This window comes from Rhineura floridana, chromosome 7 (assembly GCF_030035675.1).
Source record: "Rhineura floridana isolate rRhiFlo1 chromosome 7, rRhiFlo1.hap2, whole genome shotgun sequence".
In the NCBI taxonomy this organism is placed as follows: domain Eukaryota; kingdom Metazoa; phylum Chordata; class Lepidosauria; order Squamata; family Rhineuridae; genus Rhineura; species Rhineura floridana.
The window spans coordinates 20,541,333-20,559,901 of record NC_084486.1 but is presented as its reverse complement, the minus strand read 5'-3'; the positions used below and the strand labels follow the sequence as shown (position 1 = coordinate 20,559,901).

Sequence of the window (18,569 nt, the reverse complement as noted above, 5' to 3'; positions counted from 1 at the left end):
AGAATACTATGACAGCAGATCACATATTGCCTTATTTTTTGACATATACAATCGCTATTTTGATATAATGACACACCCATGAAAATTGAAAATCATAGCAATGGCAGATAAGGGTGACAGCTAGTGAAACAGCAAAGAGAATTCAGGGGTTGTCTAAGCTATATGAAAAGGGCCAATTCACATGGTATCCTGGTATCAAGGCTGCCGATGAGGGTCCAGAGCAGCTGCCTGTGTGACAGAGAGATGCCCATATGGGTCAGGCTAAACTTAGCATGAGCAAATCTAGCTGAAAATGACGGCTTTCACTCATGGCGCTAAAATGTCACTTGAACTATGTTGATGTTGTTTCACACAAGCAGCTAACCATATCCACATGGATCAAGCCACAGGTGGCTGGCAACAATGTCATCAGGGTAACACATGAATTGGTTACTTGTATAAGTGTTTCATGTGTCTGGCATCTGGTGTAATTTGGCATTGTCAGGCTGGATTTTGTTAAAATCAAGTTTCAAGTCCTCATTCGCAGATGTATAGAAACATTTGTGGGCAATTTATCTGGAAAGCTCAGAACTAGAGAGGGGCAGTGTTTCTAGTGGTCAGAGGGTGTGGTTTAAGTGCTGTGCAAAGGTATTTGCTCCTATTCCTTGATTTCTATTTCTCTCTCCCTCTAACTCTAGACTTCATCTCGTTCTGATTTTTAAGTCCTTCCTTCTTTCCGTTTCCCCCTTTCCGTCACTCATGAAAAAATAATTACAAATTATTTGAAAGAGTGAATCTCAGGAACCAAATAAATAATTTAAAACAAGCAGATGTATGCACATTTTATTTTTGCATGCATATGCCTGTGGAACATTTGTCTTACCGTATTTGTGCTGTGGCAGTGAAATCCCTAAGACCAACGGGCTGGGCTGGTATATCACTAATCATTCCAGCTGCTCAAAACCGCCACAAGGTTTTCAGCTTCTGTAGGGAAAGTTGTCTGTTTGGGATGAAAACCTTACACAGGGCCTAGGAACAGGGGAAATTTTTGTAGATCAGGCCAAGGATAAAGATCTCAGGCAATAAGGTCACTGAAAGACAGAGAGCCCCAGAGGCAAGGTGACAGAAGAAAGGATATGATGGACTGAAAAATGACTGTGAGGCAAGGATGGGTGGAGGAGAAAGAGGGCTGAGGGAAACAGCAGAGGAGAAACAGTATTGTGGAAGGAATTACTAATGAAAGAAGGGGTTCTGTAGAAACACGATGGAGCTTAAAGAAAGGAAGGCTGTATTGTAGGCTAGGGCTGGGGGAAGAATTTGATTCAGTTTGCATTTGAAGGCAAATCTATCTAATCCACACTTTCCAGAACAGAATATGGACTGCAGCACAGCCAAACTTGCAGACTTTGCACTTCTCTAAATTTTGCAGGGCAGCTCCCCAGCCAGGGAATGTGCACAAAAATCCACATGCAAAGGTAAAGGGTGCCCAAAATTGTATATATTAGTGAAAATAACATACAAAATGCATTATATTAGGGAAAAACTGCTTGTGAAAATGTGTACATCAGGCAAAACTGCATACAAAAATGAATACATGAGGAGAAACTTGCACTAACATGCTGATGAATTTTCATGAGGACTTTTTTAAAAATTGCAAACTGATATGGAAATGTGGAGAACTAAACTTAAAGACTGGAAGAAACTGAGAAACTGAGAGAAACCAAAATTTTCAGTTCACCCATTCCTCAGTGTGGCCTAGGAATCCTAAAGGTAATGAGGGCCAAGACATCTTGGCCAGTGGTGGAGTGGACGGGAGCAGGATTTCGCATATTGATTTACAGTAACCAGTCAGTTCTTGGGTTGCAGACTTTTAGCAGAATCTTGGATGGCCTTGACCAAAACTTTTCTGGTCTAGAACACTCACAGTATTGAATATAAGGAATCACAGGGACCAGAACATCAAAATAAGGTAGCAAGTGCATTTTATAGGTTTTATTAACAAAAACATTCGGAACACAGTTTATGTAGTACATAGTAACTGTATTCAATGGGGAAAAGGTTGCATTGTGTAAAAGAAAAACAGGTTTCCCTTAATTATTTTGACACCTATACTGGTATTAAGTCTACAGTGTAAGGTTTTTTAAAAAACACATTACTTAGGGTTGCCACCTTTTCACCTGCAAAATTATGGACAGTCCGGCCATTCTTAATGTCAGTGGGTAATAGCAGCTCTGGATCTCCTATACAGGAAAAAAACAGTGAGATTGGGTTTCACTGCCCATTCTGTCAGTGCAGTGAAGCCCTTTGAGTGTGGTGTGCAAATGCATGCACACTCACACTGGCAAGGAGCTACAGGGAATATTTAATCCCACTCCACCTCAACTCCAATCTCTTTCCATTTCTAGCATCCACTTACTTTCCTTTGGTTATAGTGCAGACTCAGTCCTCCAATTCCTTAGGTCTGGGTAGGATTCTTTTTTTTTTTTTGCCTGTTCATGCATTGGCCTTGTGAACAGTTTTTTGGCCTACTCTGCACTATTTGCCTGAGGGAGATGGTTAATGTGTGGTGTTCATTAAATAGGTTGTTTTGGTCACATTTCTGGCAGGAGGGTGCACTAAACGGGGGAATTGTGTGTACACCCCGAGGCACCTTTGAGGCTGACAACTTCCAGCTTAGGGCTGTGGGGCCCGTGGGTGGGGTACAGTGCACCTTTGAGGCTAATCTGTGGGGGCCCAGGAGGGGGTGGTTCTGGAAGGCTTCCCTTTGCATCTTAACAGGTGTGACCCAAGATGGGGGCAGACTCACCATAGGCAGTGATAGTGCAAGTCTGAGTTAGTTCCCACTGCAGATTAACCTTAGGATAAATTAATGTAGCCCTAGTTTGACCCATTGTTTGTTATCTCACCTATTTCTGGTTCCAACTGCAAAATCATTTATGAGATAAATGAGTGGCATGGGGGTGGGGTTGTTCTGACCACAGAATCATTATTGTCTTTTGTTAGATTGATACAATTATTTTATATTATTAGAGACATGGGGAGGGGGGAAGTCACCAGTGCCTAATGGTCATTGTAACTCCAAGGTTACAACTCCATTGTAACGTCAAGGTTTCCAGAGAAGGCAGCTAAATAAAAAGAACACGTGCACAGTGCAATCCTATATGTCTACTCAAAGATAAACTCCATTGCGTTCAGTGGGCTTTACTCTCAGGAAACTGGGTATAGGATGGTAGCTATACTGCATTCGTTAAATGTAAAATCAACAAAGAGTCTTGCTGCACCTTAAGCACATTTTATTGTGGCATATATGCTATAATAATATAAGCTAGTCTTTAAGGTGCCACAGGACTCTTTTGATTTTACTAAAGACTAACATGGGTACCCCTCTGAAAATTGGTACAATGTACTGATTGTTTTTTGTGTTGCCAGAAACTTCCCTTTCCTTCTTCAAACAGAGCATTTAAAAATGGAATGTGGAACTGATTAAAGCTTGTTTGGGCTGAAAATGTTGACTTCACAAAAATATATGGACACCTTCTGTGCCTATAATAAGTTTTCTAATCATCTGGACAGATATTTCCAAAATTTAAAATATAAATTATGAACAGATGGCAACTCTAGAGTTATTTGACCCTTGTCACATTAAAAACACTGGCAATAAAATATTATGAAAAGAAAACAACCGTACAAACAATTGTTAGAAGCTTTTGGTACCTTAAGAAGTATTTGTTTAAATAGTTTCTGAAACAAAAGAAAGATATTACATGACTTACAAATCACTTCTTTACATGCATGTGCACCTCTGGGTGTAATACACACAAGAATTGTGCTTCTTTCTCTAGTTATTTATGACACATACACACAGCACTTCATCTGAAGAACTCAAAACAATTCACATACAGATCCTAGGAGGTCTTCTGTCCAGGCTATTTACATAGCTGGACCTGATAAACTTCAGCAGTAGCACTGTTTCATATGCCTTCAGGCCATTCTGTGATCCTATGGTTATTCGTGGAGATCTGACTCTTTGGTAGAACTGTACTCCAGAGCAGGACTGTGCAATACATCTGATGGATGTTTTTTCAAGAAATGGAAATGAGGTGCGTGTGTGTGCGCACAATCTTCTCAGGACTGAAACTGAGCAAATGAAATGGAGTAACATTTTGTTAGTTTGGTTCAGGGGTAACCAGGATGGTGGCCACTGGATGTTGCTGGGCCACAAGTCCTATCATCTTTGACTATTGGTCAGCTGGCCAGGACTGATGGGAGTTGGAGTCCAGTAACATCTGGAGGGCACTACATTGGCTGTTCCTACTCTGGGCAAACTATATATCTATATTACCTCCTTCAAACATCCTAATTTTATTTCCCAAACATGAACCTGTAACATCACCATTAAATTTTGCTTTGATGGCAACTTTCACTTCAAACTAGTAAGAAATCATGTTAGGACCACCACTGAAGATCTACAAACCAGTCTAGATGACACAGATCTAGGCTTCCCTAAGTCTTCTGGTTGCATTGGTAAAGGTGCTTAGTATATGTTGCTATTATAGCCACAGGTAGGTCATAATATCTAGAAAGTTGTGCTTTCCTCATGGCCTGTGTTGCTTCTGTGTCATGACTCACCTGTGGGCCAGTCACTCTGGGCAAAATGAAGGAGGATTCAATAAAAACAATACAACCCCCCCAATCACTTGGTTGTCAGAATACAGTTTGCAAGCCTGACATTATCTACACCATGTATTTAATGATATAGTGACTACCATTTTAAGGGGTACTGCTAACTACATCCCTTCAATGACATCAGGTCAGAAGTTCACCCAAATTGTGCTATGCGTCAAAATGCAGCAGGGTTGCAAGTGACCTCTTTCTTCCTCTCTGTCTCTTATTCACACTTTTCTTTGCACAGTTCTACTCCAAGGTAAACATTTCTGATGTTTCCTGTATAACTACACCATACAAGATGGAATTTTCATCCTCTTTCTCTGTAACACCTTCAGCTTTTCTCTTCAAATTCTCATAAACCTGGGCAGTTTAAACCTTCAGTGGTTAGGATGCTCATAATGCTGTAAACTGTTTTGCAGGTATGAAGGGAGCAATTCTGCCTTTTATACAGACACCACACTTGATTTCCTACTCCACAGTCAAATGTTTTACATCACTGGTTTGGTGCAGTGAGGCATATCAGACAGAAACAAGTCTACGCTCAATAATACTGTGTGTGGGTCAATGTACCATTTTCTTTGACAATAATACTGTGTGTATACAGCATTATTCATGCACTATTTAGTTTTGTAGGGCTTCGTCTGAGCCAGGGTTTCTGCAGGGTCGACCCAGGAAGCTATTTAGAATGCCAGAACATGACCCTGGACCATGTGGAGTGATAACAAACCTGGGAGCACCTCTGAGAATGTGCAGAGTGTACTTTTGATTCCCAGGGTGGGGAATATTTTTCAGTCCGAGGGCTGCACTCCCTTCTGGGAAACCTTCTAAGGGCCACATATGGGGGGGGGGCAGAGGCAAAATTGGGCTGAACAACAAACGTAAATTTTACATTTGTACAGTATGTGAGTTTCTATTCACTCACTCATCCCTCTCTATCCTCCATCCAAGCAAGCGAGAGGCATTCTCAGTGCTAAAGGAACATGCTAGCCAGGCAAAACACCCAAGCATGGCAAAGCAGAGAAGGTGAAGGGTGTGGCCTGAGAAGAGGGAGTGTGGTTAGGAAGGAGGTGTGGTGTGGGAAGGACCAGAAAGAGAACTTTAGAGGGCCTTATTTGGCCCCCAAGCCTGAGGTTCCCCACCTTTATCTTACGCCAAGTAACTGGAGTCTGCCTCTCCTACACAACTAGGATTAAAGGGGAGACTTCCAGGTCAAAGGATGTGACCTCTGGGAAGATTTGAGTGACAGGACCTCTCTTTCTAGAAGTTAAGCACTGTAACTTTCTGCCTGCTCAGAAATATCACCCCAAATGAAGCAAAAGCTGCTTATACATCTTACGAAGACAGTTCATATTAAGTGGATGGAACTAAGATACGTTTTCCTAAAATATGGTCATGGTTGCACTGCAGAATATTCTGGTTATAGTTTTCAGACTTTTTGTTATCCTCTGTCCCTTCCCCTGGACCTGCCTATGTTTGTTAAGTAGGCTGTGCTGAGAGAGGCAGGCAAGGTTTGCTTGGCAGATCAACCCAGGTTACTCTTTGTTAATCACTACCCCCATCATTAATATCTCACAAAAGCCACATTTTGCTGGAAAGGTGCAAAAGAAAAATGGCAGCAGCAATGAACAGTGAGGACACAAGAATTGCAAGTTGCTCTGCACACAGCTGCCAGTGATAGTCCCGCTGGGAGCCCATTTTTGTTTTCAGTGGCTGCCATCTCCCCTTCAAGAATGATCCAAGTCCCAGGGCATTTGGGGAAAAGAAAATGGTGCCTGCTGGGAGGCAGGCACCAAGAGCACCTCTGCTGCTAGCCAGAGAAGGTAAATCCTACCACCCTTGGATGGCATGAATGAGTAATGAATGGGAGTAACAAAAAGTGTGCTCCATTCATATTCCACAAATTCCTCAATGTTTTCAGCTGGCAATGAATAGAAAATGACATAAATGGGCCCCATTTCATTCAGTGTATCATTCATTCTGAAACAACCTCTTCCCCCATCCTTTAGAACTGATACCCAGCTGCATTTGAGAGCAAGGAATAAGTCCATCTTTTTTATCAGCATTCCTCCTCCTCAGGTTTGCAACTGTACTCCAATCAAATCAGGAAAGAGTTGTGTAAAATGAAACAAACTTTACAAAACAAGGCCAGGCCAGTCACTTTTGAGGAAGCGCAAGACCTAGAACATGCTTCACAAGCTATTGCAAAAACAAACAAAACCTACAATGTTGTTGGGATCCTAAGTGTACTTTCTCAGAAGAAATTTGCCTTGAAATCAAGATATCCTCCCAGTTCTGCCCAGCTTTGCTAGTCTCCTTGTCCATTTCTGTTCCCTGTGTTACTACTTGCCTGCATACTTCATGGACAGATACCATGAAGAGGCAGGGGCTACAGTGTCTTTGCTTGGAACATACACAAAGCCTGAATTCCTTTTAGGATGTATACAGATGTACTTGCACACTCCTAGTGGTGCTGTCAGAACAAGAGTTTGGAGGAAGATGCCTTGGGCTCCACTCAGTAGAATGAACAGATTCCCTCCGCCCCCAGTGCAGCAGGGCTGGCTTACCACATCTGGAAAAAGTGCATGTCATCATATAGAGAGGGGGTGGGCGGGCTGGAAGACCATTCAGTCCAAAGTCTAAAATTATTTAACTGTACCACTGTGCATCCCTACCTGTGATGCTGTCTCTGTACTTGCAATTGCCCTTTCTTTTGTCACAACAAACTTTGGTTTATTTGCCATAGGTGCAGACCATCAGATGGAACTGCTGCTGTATTATGCATTACCTGCACGTTCTAGAAATGATAGCTCTTCAGAGTCATCTGTCCTCTCTTCTGCACCCAAGAATTTATCTTGGGGAGGTTGGATCAATTGCATATCATATTGGGGCACATTAATCTGCTGCTTGACATCAATTTGATTAGGCATATTGCCAGATTCTGGCCCAAGTAAATTTTTGGCTTGATTCACAACTTATGGCTGGGGCAGACCAATTTCTAAGGTTAAACAATTTCTGAGATGGCCCCTGGGCCTACAAATTTCAGAGGGTGGCATGGGACAACCTCAGGGCTTGTTAGGCTTACCTGGCTACTCCTTGAGGCCTCTGGTATGCGAACAAACTTTTTTAAATATTTCAAACACAGCTTTAAGAAAGATCACTGGAAATTACTAAAAAGCATTGGCTAGATACAGAATAGGCATCTTGCAAATTGTAGCACAAAAGCAGTCTTTGCATGAGCGATCTGGATAAAAAATAGTAACAAACCTGCATCACACTACCACAACAATTATACAGGGCAATAGGCTAAGTACCAGCATGCAACCCATGCAAATGGTTGTGAAATACTGAGTGTTTTTAGCATGAGGGGAGATGGGAAATTGGTACAAAATGCAAATAACAAATCACACCATGTACCTGGAATGGCACACATACACTCCATATGCAGGCTTTAGAATACATTAAATGTGAGGGTTTGCTGCATTTCTCATTTCAAACCTCTGCTTGAGCTCTGACACCAGGGCATTGTGGGATGTGCAGATAGGGCCCTTTTTCTTGGGGCTCAAGGATCCTGATACTGTGGGCACTCTCCATTCAGGGGCATTACTCTTGATTGCTGGGGTTGGAGGTAGGTCTGGAGCACTGGGTGGTCGAGGTCGCACCTGTAAGTTGTTATTGCTATTCTCATTTTGTAGGCTTTTGGCATCCTCTTGAATGGTAAACTTCTCAGCAGCACTGCTGGATCTCTTGAATTTCAGCCACTCCATCCTGATCATCCTGGGCTGATAGTTCTGTCTTTTTTTAATGATCTGCCGCAATGGCATGATTTTGTTGGATCTTTTATTGCGCCAGAACATGGCAGTAGAGATCAAGATGGTGATCACCACCATCACCCCCATGACACCAGTTAGCACTCCTAGGGCTTTCATGGGGTTATCTTTTGTTTGCATCAAAAAGGCAGCCATAGGCCCTTTGTGAAGAGTCTGTAAAAGAGTACAAAAAGAACATAGTGACTTACTCTGGGGCACAGACAGAGACTTCACTTTCATTTGCCCAAAATATGTGACAAGCAGGGTTGACCAATACCACCAATCCATTTCCAATTTGGCATTTGAAATTCAGATTTAATACTACAAAGGCTAAAGGCAATCCGTACAGTGTTGTAGTAATTAAATAGTGGAGCGTTTCACCCAGGATGCTGAAGTTTTGGATAATTCCTATGAAGTACTCTAGTGCCTGTTAATTGCAAGTGGAAACAAAACCACCGGGATGTGCAGTCAACAGCACACCTATACAACAAACAGGGTTGTGGAACCCTGGAAATTGTAGTTCTGTTAGAAGGGGCTAGAGATCTCTAATGGAGAATTCTTAACACGCATAAACTACAATTCCTTAGGATTCTTCGGGGGAAGTAATCACAGTTAAAATGAGTATCAAACTGAGATAATTTCAGTGTACAGACATACCTTAAATGTGTTCATTATGCTTTACATTTTATTTTAGAATCTCCCAAAAGCAAAACAATGTTTTCAGAGCAAATATTAGTAACAAGATTTTCTTAACTATTGCTGTAACTGAAAACATGTTGAGGCTGTCAAATCAGTTTTTAAATGGCATACACTGTGCATGTTCTGTTTTCAAGTACTCTTTTACAGACATTACAAAAACAAAACAAACCACTCCAACACTATGAGGTAATGAATCTAAGTTGAAGAGACAGGCTCTGCATGGATGTGTTTCTCTTTGTTAAAAAATCCAAAAGTTAAATTAAGAGGTAATGTAGTCTCTCTGTATGGCATATTAAGGACAAATGAATGAAAAGTTCATTTAGCAGCTTAGCACACAGAGCACCGTGGTGGTCCCCGTACAATTTTCCTGATTTTGCCCTGAGGATGAAGTCTGGATCTTTTCACACTTTTCCAGTACATGATGGTGGAGATCACCATGGTTACAGAAATGGTGGAAAGGACGCCACTCATGCAAATCCCAAATATTGTCCATGGATGTTTCTTGAGGCCTAAAATATAGGATTTTACCCTTGCTTTGATCTGAAAATGTCAAAAATGAGAAAACTGATCAACCCATGAACCATTGTCATACAAGAAACTATGACTCTCCCTACTTTAAAATGTAGCATTGAGAGGAGCTACTTGATGTGCCAGGACATTAACAGCAACAAAAGAGGTGATGGGGAAATGCAAGCATTAAATATTTTTAACCCACCCTTCATCAATACCAGGGTGTGATACAATAATAAAATTTAAAAACCAGACACAGTCAACATAAGCACAGATAAAAGGAGTGGATAAAATCATAAACAAATTGGTGGCTAAAAGACCAGTTTTAGAAGCTAAAAAACTGCCCAGGTAATAAGGATGAAGGAGTGCCTGGAGTTACACATAGCAGTACCATAAATAGTAACATTAGATAACTGGAGAATGGAAGTATGCAACCACAGGTGTTAATTGTTGTTATTACTGTAGCTATGCTCTAATATGTGTGCATGTAAGCATACCATCAGCGTAAGAGTGGTGTGGTTATGCCTATATCTAAATATGAAGCAGATATTCTTTAGCTCAGAGTTCCTGAGGCCTGAGGCTGGCAGATGGAGCTTGAACTAGGCAGGAGGTATTGTACTCTTGAACTGGTAAAGGCAGAAAGCCAGGATCCCATTATTTATATTAGGCTTGGCCAATCTAGGGGCTTCCTACTGACTGTTAATTGTGGGGGCTGCTACTACTGCCTTCGGTGATTTCCTCACTGAATCATGAGGTACCAGATTGCTGAACTTTGTTACATTCTTCCTTTCCAGCAGGGTATTAAGTGCTTTCTGCCTCCTTTCTTGCTTCCTGCCAGCTGTCTTAATGTTAGTAGCACAGCAGGAAGGAGATACTACACAGAGGTAATTGTGTGCAGGATTCCAGCCTTAGAGACTGACTGTGCTACAATCCTGGTCAATGAGAAGATCCATCCATTGATTTAGAATGGCACAGAATATAGTCTTCCTGGGATTTCTGGGGTAGGCTACAATTAATGCGTGCTCTCTTGAGCTGCCTGAATAATCTTTTACAAGCTTGACTATCCAGTAAGCACACAGGTGACTCTGCACAGAGTTCATCATTAGATACACTTAAGATGACGCCCATTTCTTCAACATCACTGTGCATCATGACACATTATAAGTATTCTTATGTCAAATGCAAATGAGATGAGGCAGTGAATAAAACACACAGGTATGTGTTCAGTACAGCTGACATCTCATATAAAAACCTCTAGCTGCATGCAGCGGTCAATTCCCACACAGCATTACGATTACAGATCATTGGCATGCTAACAGTGTACGCAGATGGCCTGGACCACATTGTGAGGACCTTTGAAACAAGATAGCAGTTGAGTGCATCATTCCTTTTGGGTCATAAGGTCTCCTATTTCACTACCATAATATATAGTGATGGCCACTATCTCAGATACCTTTTTAAAAATCTGCCTTTGTCACCCTGATGGATATCCTAGCTTGGAAAGATATGGGAAGGGAGACACTTCTAATTCTCCTGGAACTCTCAGTGGCTTTTGATTCAATCAGCCAAGGTAACCTTTCGGATAGGCTGTCTAGGTTGGAAATTGATAGTATGGCGATTCAGTGGTTTTGATCCTAAATTGGTGGGGGGCTGATTTGAAATGTGATGATAAGGACAACTGCCCCAGCCCCATGACATCTACACTTTCTACACATAGCAGTAAGATAAACTGTAAGATCAGATGACTGGGAAATGGAGTTCCAAAAAGTTCCATCCTGTCCTCCATGTTTTTAAATATCTACATTATTACACAAATTGCAGCCTTTCCTACACAGAGATTTCCTGGCTATAGTCATCCATGCTCTGGTAAATTCCATGTTACCAGAGTACTGCAATGTGTTGTAAAGGGGCTGGCTTTGAAGAGTGTCCAGAAACTGCAGTGTGGTCTAAAATGCAGCTGCTAGACTACTAACTGTGATCAGTCATTTGGAACATATTTTACTAGTGCTTAAAGAACTGCCCTGGTCCATTTCTGAGCACAATCTGAAGTGCTATTGTGATATGTATAAAATGTGTTGCTTTTGCAGGGTGTTTAAAATGTGTAAATGTGTGACTTTTTGCAAACGTTGGGTGTTGTTTGGGAGGGGTAAGGATGTGGTTAGTGAGCAAGGAACATAAGCTTAGCTAAAGCTATGTAGACATAAATACCAGGAAACGGGTGTAGCAAAAGCAGCTTGTGGCTAGGTTCTGCTCTATCGGTTGGGAACAGGGGAGGGAGATATACCAAATATGGGTAATAATAAATATGAGTATGGGGGAGCTAAAATATGAGTAGTGGGAGATGTAAACAGAGGCAGGACTTCCTGTGACATGAATAGGCGGCACGGATAGGCTGTAAACCCTGAAGTACTCAACCAATGAGGAAACAGGGGAGGGAACGAAGCGACGGGCTTTAGGATAAAAGAACTGTACCAATGTCTCTTGGGTGTGCCTACTTTGTGGACACCCGCTCTTGCAAGAACGTATAATAAACTTTAATTGCTGCTTCACTAATGGTTTCGTTGTGGGTCTCTTAAAGAACCGTTGTTTCTAACAATTGGGGGCTCATCCGGGATGACTTCATTGGGTTGACCGGTGGTCCCAGTCGCGCCATAGGGAGACGTGTCCCGTTGTCCTTTTACAACAGTCCTACATGGCGGCAGGGGACTCTCTGGTCTCTCCAACTGACAGAAATCCCAGGACCCAATTAGTACACCAAGCCTTGTGAATCAGCGGGAAAAAGGGACTGTAGGCACATATGTGAAAGAGACCAGGCAACTCTGTGCACGGACCAAGGTAAGAAAACACTGGAAATTTGTGTAAGTATTATCTTGGTGGTCGGGAATCCTGTGGGGGTGTCAGATCTGAATGAGAGTGATTGAGACATGTTTTGAACATGAAGTGAGTGTGGAGTCCGGATTCACGGTTCCGTTTATTCCGCAAGGAATACAGCTGGAGAAGGACGAAGCGAAAAGGAGGATTGAAAGGAAGATCTGACCAAAGGGCAGGATAGGAAATAAGAATACTAAGATGAGTAGTATTCAAGATAAGGAGATGATTAATATACCTCCTGAAAGTCCCTTGGGGGTAATGTTGAGAGTCTGGAAGGATGCATCTTGTACAAAAAACAAAGACAAGAAAAAGATGATTAAATATTGTTGTTTTGAGTGGCCAAATCAACCCTTACAACCCCCGGGCATATTTTGGCCTAAATTTGGGGCCTTTGAGGGTTGGCTTTGTCAACGTTTAAATTGGTTTGTGAACAATAAAGAACCATTTTCACAGGAAGAATCAGATTATGCATCATGTTGGAAGGGAAATATAAGTGGGACCCTATACCCCTTAAAAATTACAGGAAATAAGAATCAGACCACGCAACAGACCAATAAGACACAAGATAAAAAAACAAAGGAAACAAAGAAGGATGAAAGTCCATCTTGGGATCCTATACAATATCTCCCACCACCTCCCTATCACATAGACCCGGAGTTGAGGGAACTGCCAGGACAAGACTTAATTGACCTAACTGAGTTGCAGGCTCCAAATAGGTCTGAAAACAATACACCAGTTGAATTAACAGTCCCCTCCAGTTCTACACCAGTTGGATTAACAGTCCTCTCAAGCCCCCCTGTAGTCCCCTATGCTCCCTCACCACCCTTTAGTCCACTATACCCAAGACTAAAAAAAGAACTAGAACAATGTATGAAAGATGTTGCAAACTTCCCTTTCACCACATTATTGAAGGAGGCAAAAACAAATTTGTTTCCTCTTTGGGAACTTCCTATGGGAAATAATGGTATTGGATATGTGAGTGCTCCACTTACCAGTACAGAGGTGAGAACCTTTAAAAAGGAAATGAAATCTCTCATTGAAGACCCCACAGGATTAGCAGAACAATTGGATCAATTCCTGGGACCAAGTTTCTATACATGGGGAGAAATGATGTCTATCATGAATATTTTGTTCTCAGGAGAGGAGAGAGCTATGATTAGGAGAGCCGTAATGAGGGTGTGGGAAAGAGAACATCCTCCTGGTGTAGGGGTACAAACAGCCAAACAAAAATTCCCAAATATTGATCCAGGTTGGAACAACAACAATGAAGAACATAGAGGGACTTGAGAGACTTGATACAAAAGGGAATTAAAGAAGCTGCCCCAAAATCACAAAATTTTAGTAAAGCTTTTGAAACACAACAGGAAAAAGAGGAAAACCCCTCAGTGTTTTTACAAAGACTAAGAGATCAGATGAGAAAATACTCAGGCATGAATCCAGAAGACCCTGTTGCACAGGGTCTCTTAAAGGTACAATTTGTAACCAAGGCGTGGCCAGATATAAAAAGTAATGTTCAAAAATTGGATGGGTGGAGCGAAAAACCAATGGAAGAATGATTGACGGAAGCACAGAAGGTGTTTGTAAAAAGGGAGGAAGAAAAACAGAAACAGAAGACAAAAATAATGGTGGCCAAGGTAGAACAGGTGGTGAAGAAAAAGAATGAGGTAGACAGATTCAGAGGTAGAGGACGAGGTGGATTGAATAGGGGAAGAGGCAGGGGACAGGATCGTAATTTTAAGCCCAATCCAAAATGGACAGGCCCACAGGCAGGATGTTATAAGTGTGGGAAAATAGGACATTTCAAACAAGAATGTCCTGAATGGAAGAAAGAGGAGAATATAACATCACTAATGGCCTTTGATGAACAATAGGGAGGTCAGGGGTTCCCTAAGGTTGGGTCCCATCGGGAACCCTTGATAAATATTAAGGTGGGACCTTGAGGAGAGGAGGTGGTGTTCCTAATAGACACAGGAGCTGCCAGGTCATCTTTAAATTTTATCCCTAAAGGAATGAATTTGACAAATCACAAGTTGTCCGTATCAGGAGTAAAGGGAGAAGCATTTGAAGTGTCAATATTTGAAGAAACACAGGTGGAAACAGACCAACTAGGGGTCAAGGGACAACTACTCTATATACCCGAAATAGGAAGTAATCTATTAGGAAGAGATTTATCGATAGAATTGGCAATAAATTTGGAAATCCAAGACAAACAGATTATAGCCACAAGTGGAATACAGAAAATAACTGGCTATTTTGACACAGGAACAGGAGGAAAGAATTGACCCAATAGTATGGGTCAGAGAGGGAAACTGGGGAGGTTTAAAGATTCCCCCCCTAAAAATAAAACTTAAACCAAACGAAGACCCAGTACAACAGAAACAATATGCTATTTCTTTAGAAGGACAAAAGGGGTTGCAACCAGTAATAGAGACTCTAATCAAGGATGGATTACTTGAACCCTGTATGTCTCCCTTTAATACACCTGTGTTACCAGTGAGAAAACCAGATGGGACGTGGAGACTGGTCCAAGATTTGAGGCTACTGAATAAGGTGGTCGAAGTACGCTACCCTGTGGTCCCAAACCCTTATACACTTCTTAGAAAAATCCCTCATGATCACAAGTGGTTTAGTGTGATTGACTTAAAGGATGCCTTTTGGGCTTGCCCACTGGCAAAAGAAAGTAGGGATATGTTCGCTTTTGAATGGGAAAATCCCTATACAGGGTGAAAACAGCAATATAGGTGGAAAGTCCTCCCACAAAGGTTCACAGAAAGTCCAAATTTGTTTGGACAGGTCCTGGAACAGGTCCTGGAACAATTCATAGTATCCCCAGAAGTGACGCTGTTACAGTATGTTGACAACCTCTTGATTTCGGGGAAAAAGAAAGAATCAGTAATAGAAGCCTCTAACCAACTGCTGGATTTCCTGGGGCAACAAGGATTGAGGGTATCCAAAAACAAACTTCAGTATGTAGAGTCAGAAGTTAGATATTTAGGACATTTAATTAGTAAAGGGAAGAGAAGAATCAATCCTGAAAGGATTGAGGGAATAGTAACTTTAGGATTACCCAAAACCAAGAAGGAACTAGGAAAGTTCCTAGGCTTGACTGGATATTGTCGGTTATGGATAGAAGCCTATGCCCAGAAAACTAAAGGGTTATATGCTAAACTCCTCGAAGAGGAACCTAATGTGCTAAAATGGACACAGAAAGAAAAAGACCTTATAGAACAACTTAAACAAAGCCTAATACAAGCTCCAGTATTAGCATTACCCTCATTAGACAAACCATTCCACCTGTTTGTAACAGTAGAAGGAGGGGCTGCCTTAGGAGTCCTGACCCAAACATGGGGTGGACAGAAACAACCAGTTGCATACCTATCCAAGTTGTTGGATCCAGTATCCAGAGGTTGGCCAGAATGCATTCAGGCAATAGCTGCTACATCTCTCTTAGTAGAGGAGAGTAGAAAGCTCACATTTGGGGGAGCCTTGGTGATAAACACTCCTCACCAGTACGAACAATTTTGACCCAAAAGGAGGGTAGATGGTTGACAGACTCTAGAATTCTAAAATATGAGGGCATCCTAATGGAAAAAGATGACCTTGTCTTAACAACAGATAATTGCCTGAACCCTGCGTCCTTCCTCTGGAAAGGGGAACCTACACAAGAAAGCAATGAGCACAATTGCCTGGATATAATAGATCTGCAAACTAAAGTTAGGATGGATTTGAGAGAGATTCCATTACACGCTGGTGAACGAATATTCATTGATGGGTCATCACGAGTGATAGAAGGAAAAAGACATAATGGGTATGCTGTCATAGATGGAAACAGTTATACAGTCAAAGAGGCAAGTAGATTGCCAAACTCATGGTCGGCCCAAACATGTGAGTTATATGCCCTAAATCAGGCTCTAATGATGCTCTCAGGAAAGGAAGGAACTATATATACTGACTCCAAATACGCCTTTGGGGTAGTCCATACCTTTGGAAAAATCTGGGAAGAGAGGGTACTGGTGAATAGTAGAGGGAAGGAATTGGTACATGAAGAATTGGTTAAACAAATCTTAGAAAACTTAATGTTACCTGAGGAAATTGCAGTAGTTCATCTTAACGGACATCAGAAAGGGAATACACCAGAAATACAGGGAAACAGATTAGCTGATGAAAAAGTGAAAGAAGCCGTTCTAAATTCAGAACCAATCACCATTCATGTATTAATTCCATCAGTGCCCAGTATGGAAACTATTCCCATATTTACAGAACAGGAAAGAAAACAATTAAAAGAAATAGGAGCCCTCCAAGCAGAATCAGGCAAATGGGTATTACCAGATGGCCGAGAAATGATAAACAAACAACTTATGAGAGAAGTAATGGCCATCCTCCACCAGGGAAGTCACTGGGGAGTACAAGCTATGTGTGACATAGCGTTGAGAAAATATGGATGTATGGGCATCTATACAGTGGCTAAACAAGTTTGTGAAGGATGTATAACATGCACAAGAATAAACAAAAAAATACAAAAAAAATGAACTCCAGGGGGTCGAAATCCCGGGTTAAGACCCTTTCAAAGCGTCCAGATAGATTACACTGAAGTCCCACCAGTAGGGAGACTCAGGTACCTGTTAGTGATAGTAGACCACTTAACAGGGTGGGTGGAGGCCTTCCCAATGGCTCAGGCAACTGCTGCAGGAGTATCCAAAGTCCTTTTAGAACAAATAATACCTAGATTTGGGATAATAGAAAATATTGACTCCGACCAGGGGAGTCACTTTACAGCCCGAGTGTTACAAGACCTAATGAGGAAGTTGGAAATCTCATGGGACTTCCATACTCCTTGGCACCCCCCTTCCTCCGGAAAGGTAGAGAGAATGAATCAGAAGAAACAGATTTCAAAACTAATTCCAGAGACCAAGTTGCCATGGACTAGGTGTTTACCTATTGCCCTCTTAAGAGTAAGGACGGCTCCCCGGAAAGATATAGGAATATCTCCTTATGAGATGCTATATGGGTTACCATATCTGGGAGATACAGGAAATGCACTAACCTTTGGAACTAAGGATCAATTCCTGAAGAATTATATACTGGCACTATCTTCTTCTATATCCTCTTTGAGGGAAAAAGGGCTTTTAACCCAAACCCCGCCATTGGAATTTGCTGTCCACAAGACAAAGCCAGGAGACTGGGTGTTCATAAAAAGCTGGAGAGAATCCAAATTACAACCTGACTGGGACTGTCCTTACCTTGTATTATTAACTACTGAGACAGCGGTTTGAACAGCGGAGAAAGGTTGGACCCACTATACTAGAGTAAAAGAAGGATCCCCTCCCACTACGTGGACCAGCACTGTGCAGAAAGAAGTCCCTGGACAAGCACCACAGCTACTCCTCCGGAAGACCACTACAGAATTGAGTTAGAGGATCAAAACTGGACAGATAAGGAAAGATTTGAGAATTTACTAGTGCCAGAATTAGATACTTGGACTTCAGGGTGGGAGTGGGAAGAAAACTTGGCTAGAGCCTTATGTCAACATATAAGGTTTAAAATATACCAGGCAGAATATTGTCCAAGGAAACAGTTAATAATCTTGTGGGGGAGGAGGGATCGAGGATATTGGATAACACATCATAAAGAACAAAATCTAGTCTTCCCCATATATAACTTCAAGTGGGTACGAAAAGGTTGGGGTTGGCAAAGTACGGGGGAGCTGGGGATAAGGGAACATCGGAACAGTTTAAAGTGTAACCAATGTGAGAAGGAGTGGGATTTCACAGAAGATTTGCAAAACAGCTCCTGGACCCCAGAAGAAGTAAGGCTGGATAGAGAAATGAGCAAATGGGAGGAGGGATACCCATTGTACTAGAAACCAGATCCTTACCTATCAGAGAGTTGGGGATTCAACCAATAATATTACTATACAAGAAACCTGGACAAATAAGACCAGAGATTATAGCAAAAGTACCTCTCCAAGTTGGGCCTACACCTGATAGAATACCCCCAGGTGGGATCCCTATATTTCCAGGTTGGCGATTGGCACCA

The 18,569-nt window shown here is 41.8% G+C and overlaps 1 protein-coding gene across 2 annotated transcripts in view; it reads right to left on the bottom strand.

The window, feature by feature from the left end:
• Nucleotides 1-6,878: 6,878 nt before the first annotated feature.
• The window catches only part of CDHR1 (cadherin related family member 1), an 85,952-nt gene continuing 74,261 nt past the window's right edge, over nucleotides 6,879-18,569 (bottom strand). For both annotated transcript variants that reach the window (XM_061634312.1, XM_061634313.1), the window contains one exon: nucleotides 6,879-8,627. In XM_061634312.1, the coding sequence (XP_061490296.1) occupies nucleotides 8,106-8,627 (522 nt within the window). In that variant the 3' untranslated portion in view covers nucleotides 6,879-8,105. The remainder of the gene's footprint in view (nucleotides 8,628-18,569) is intronic.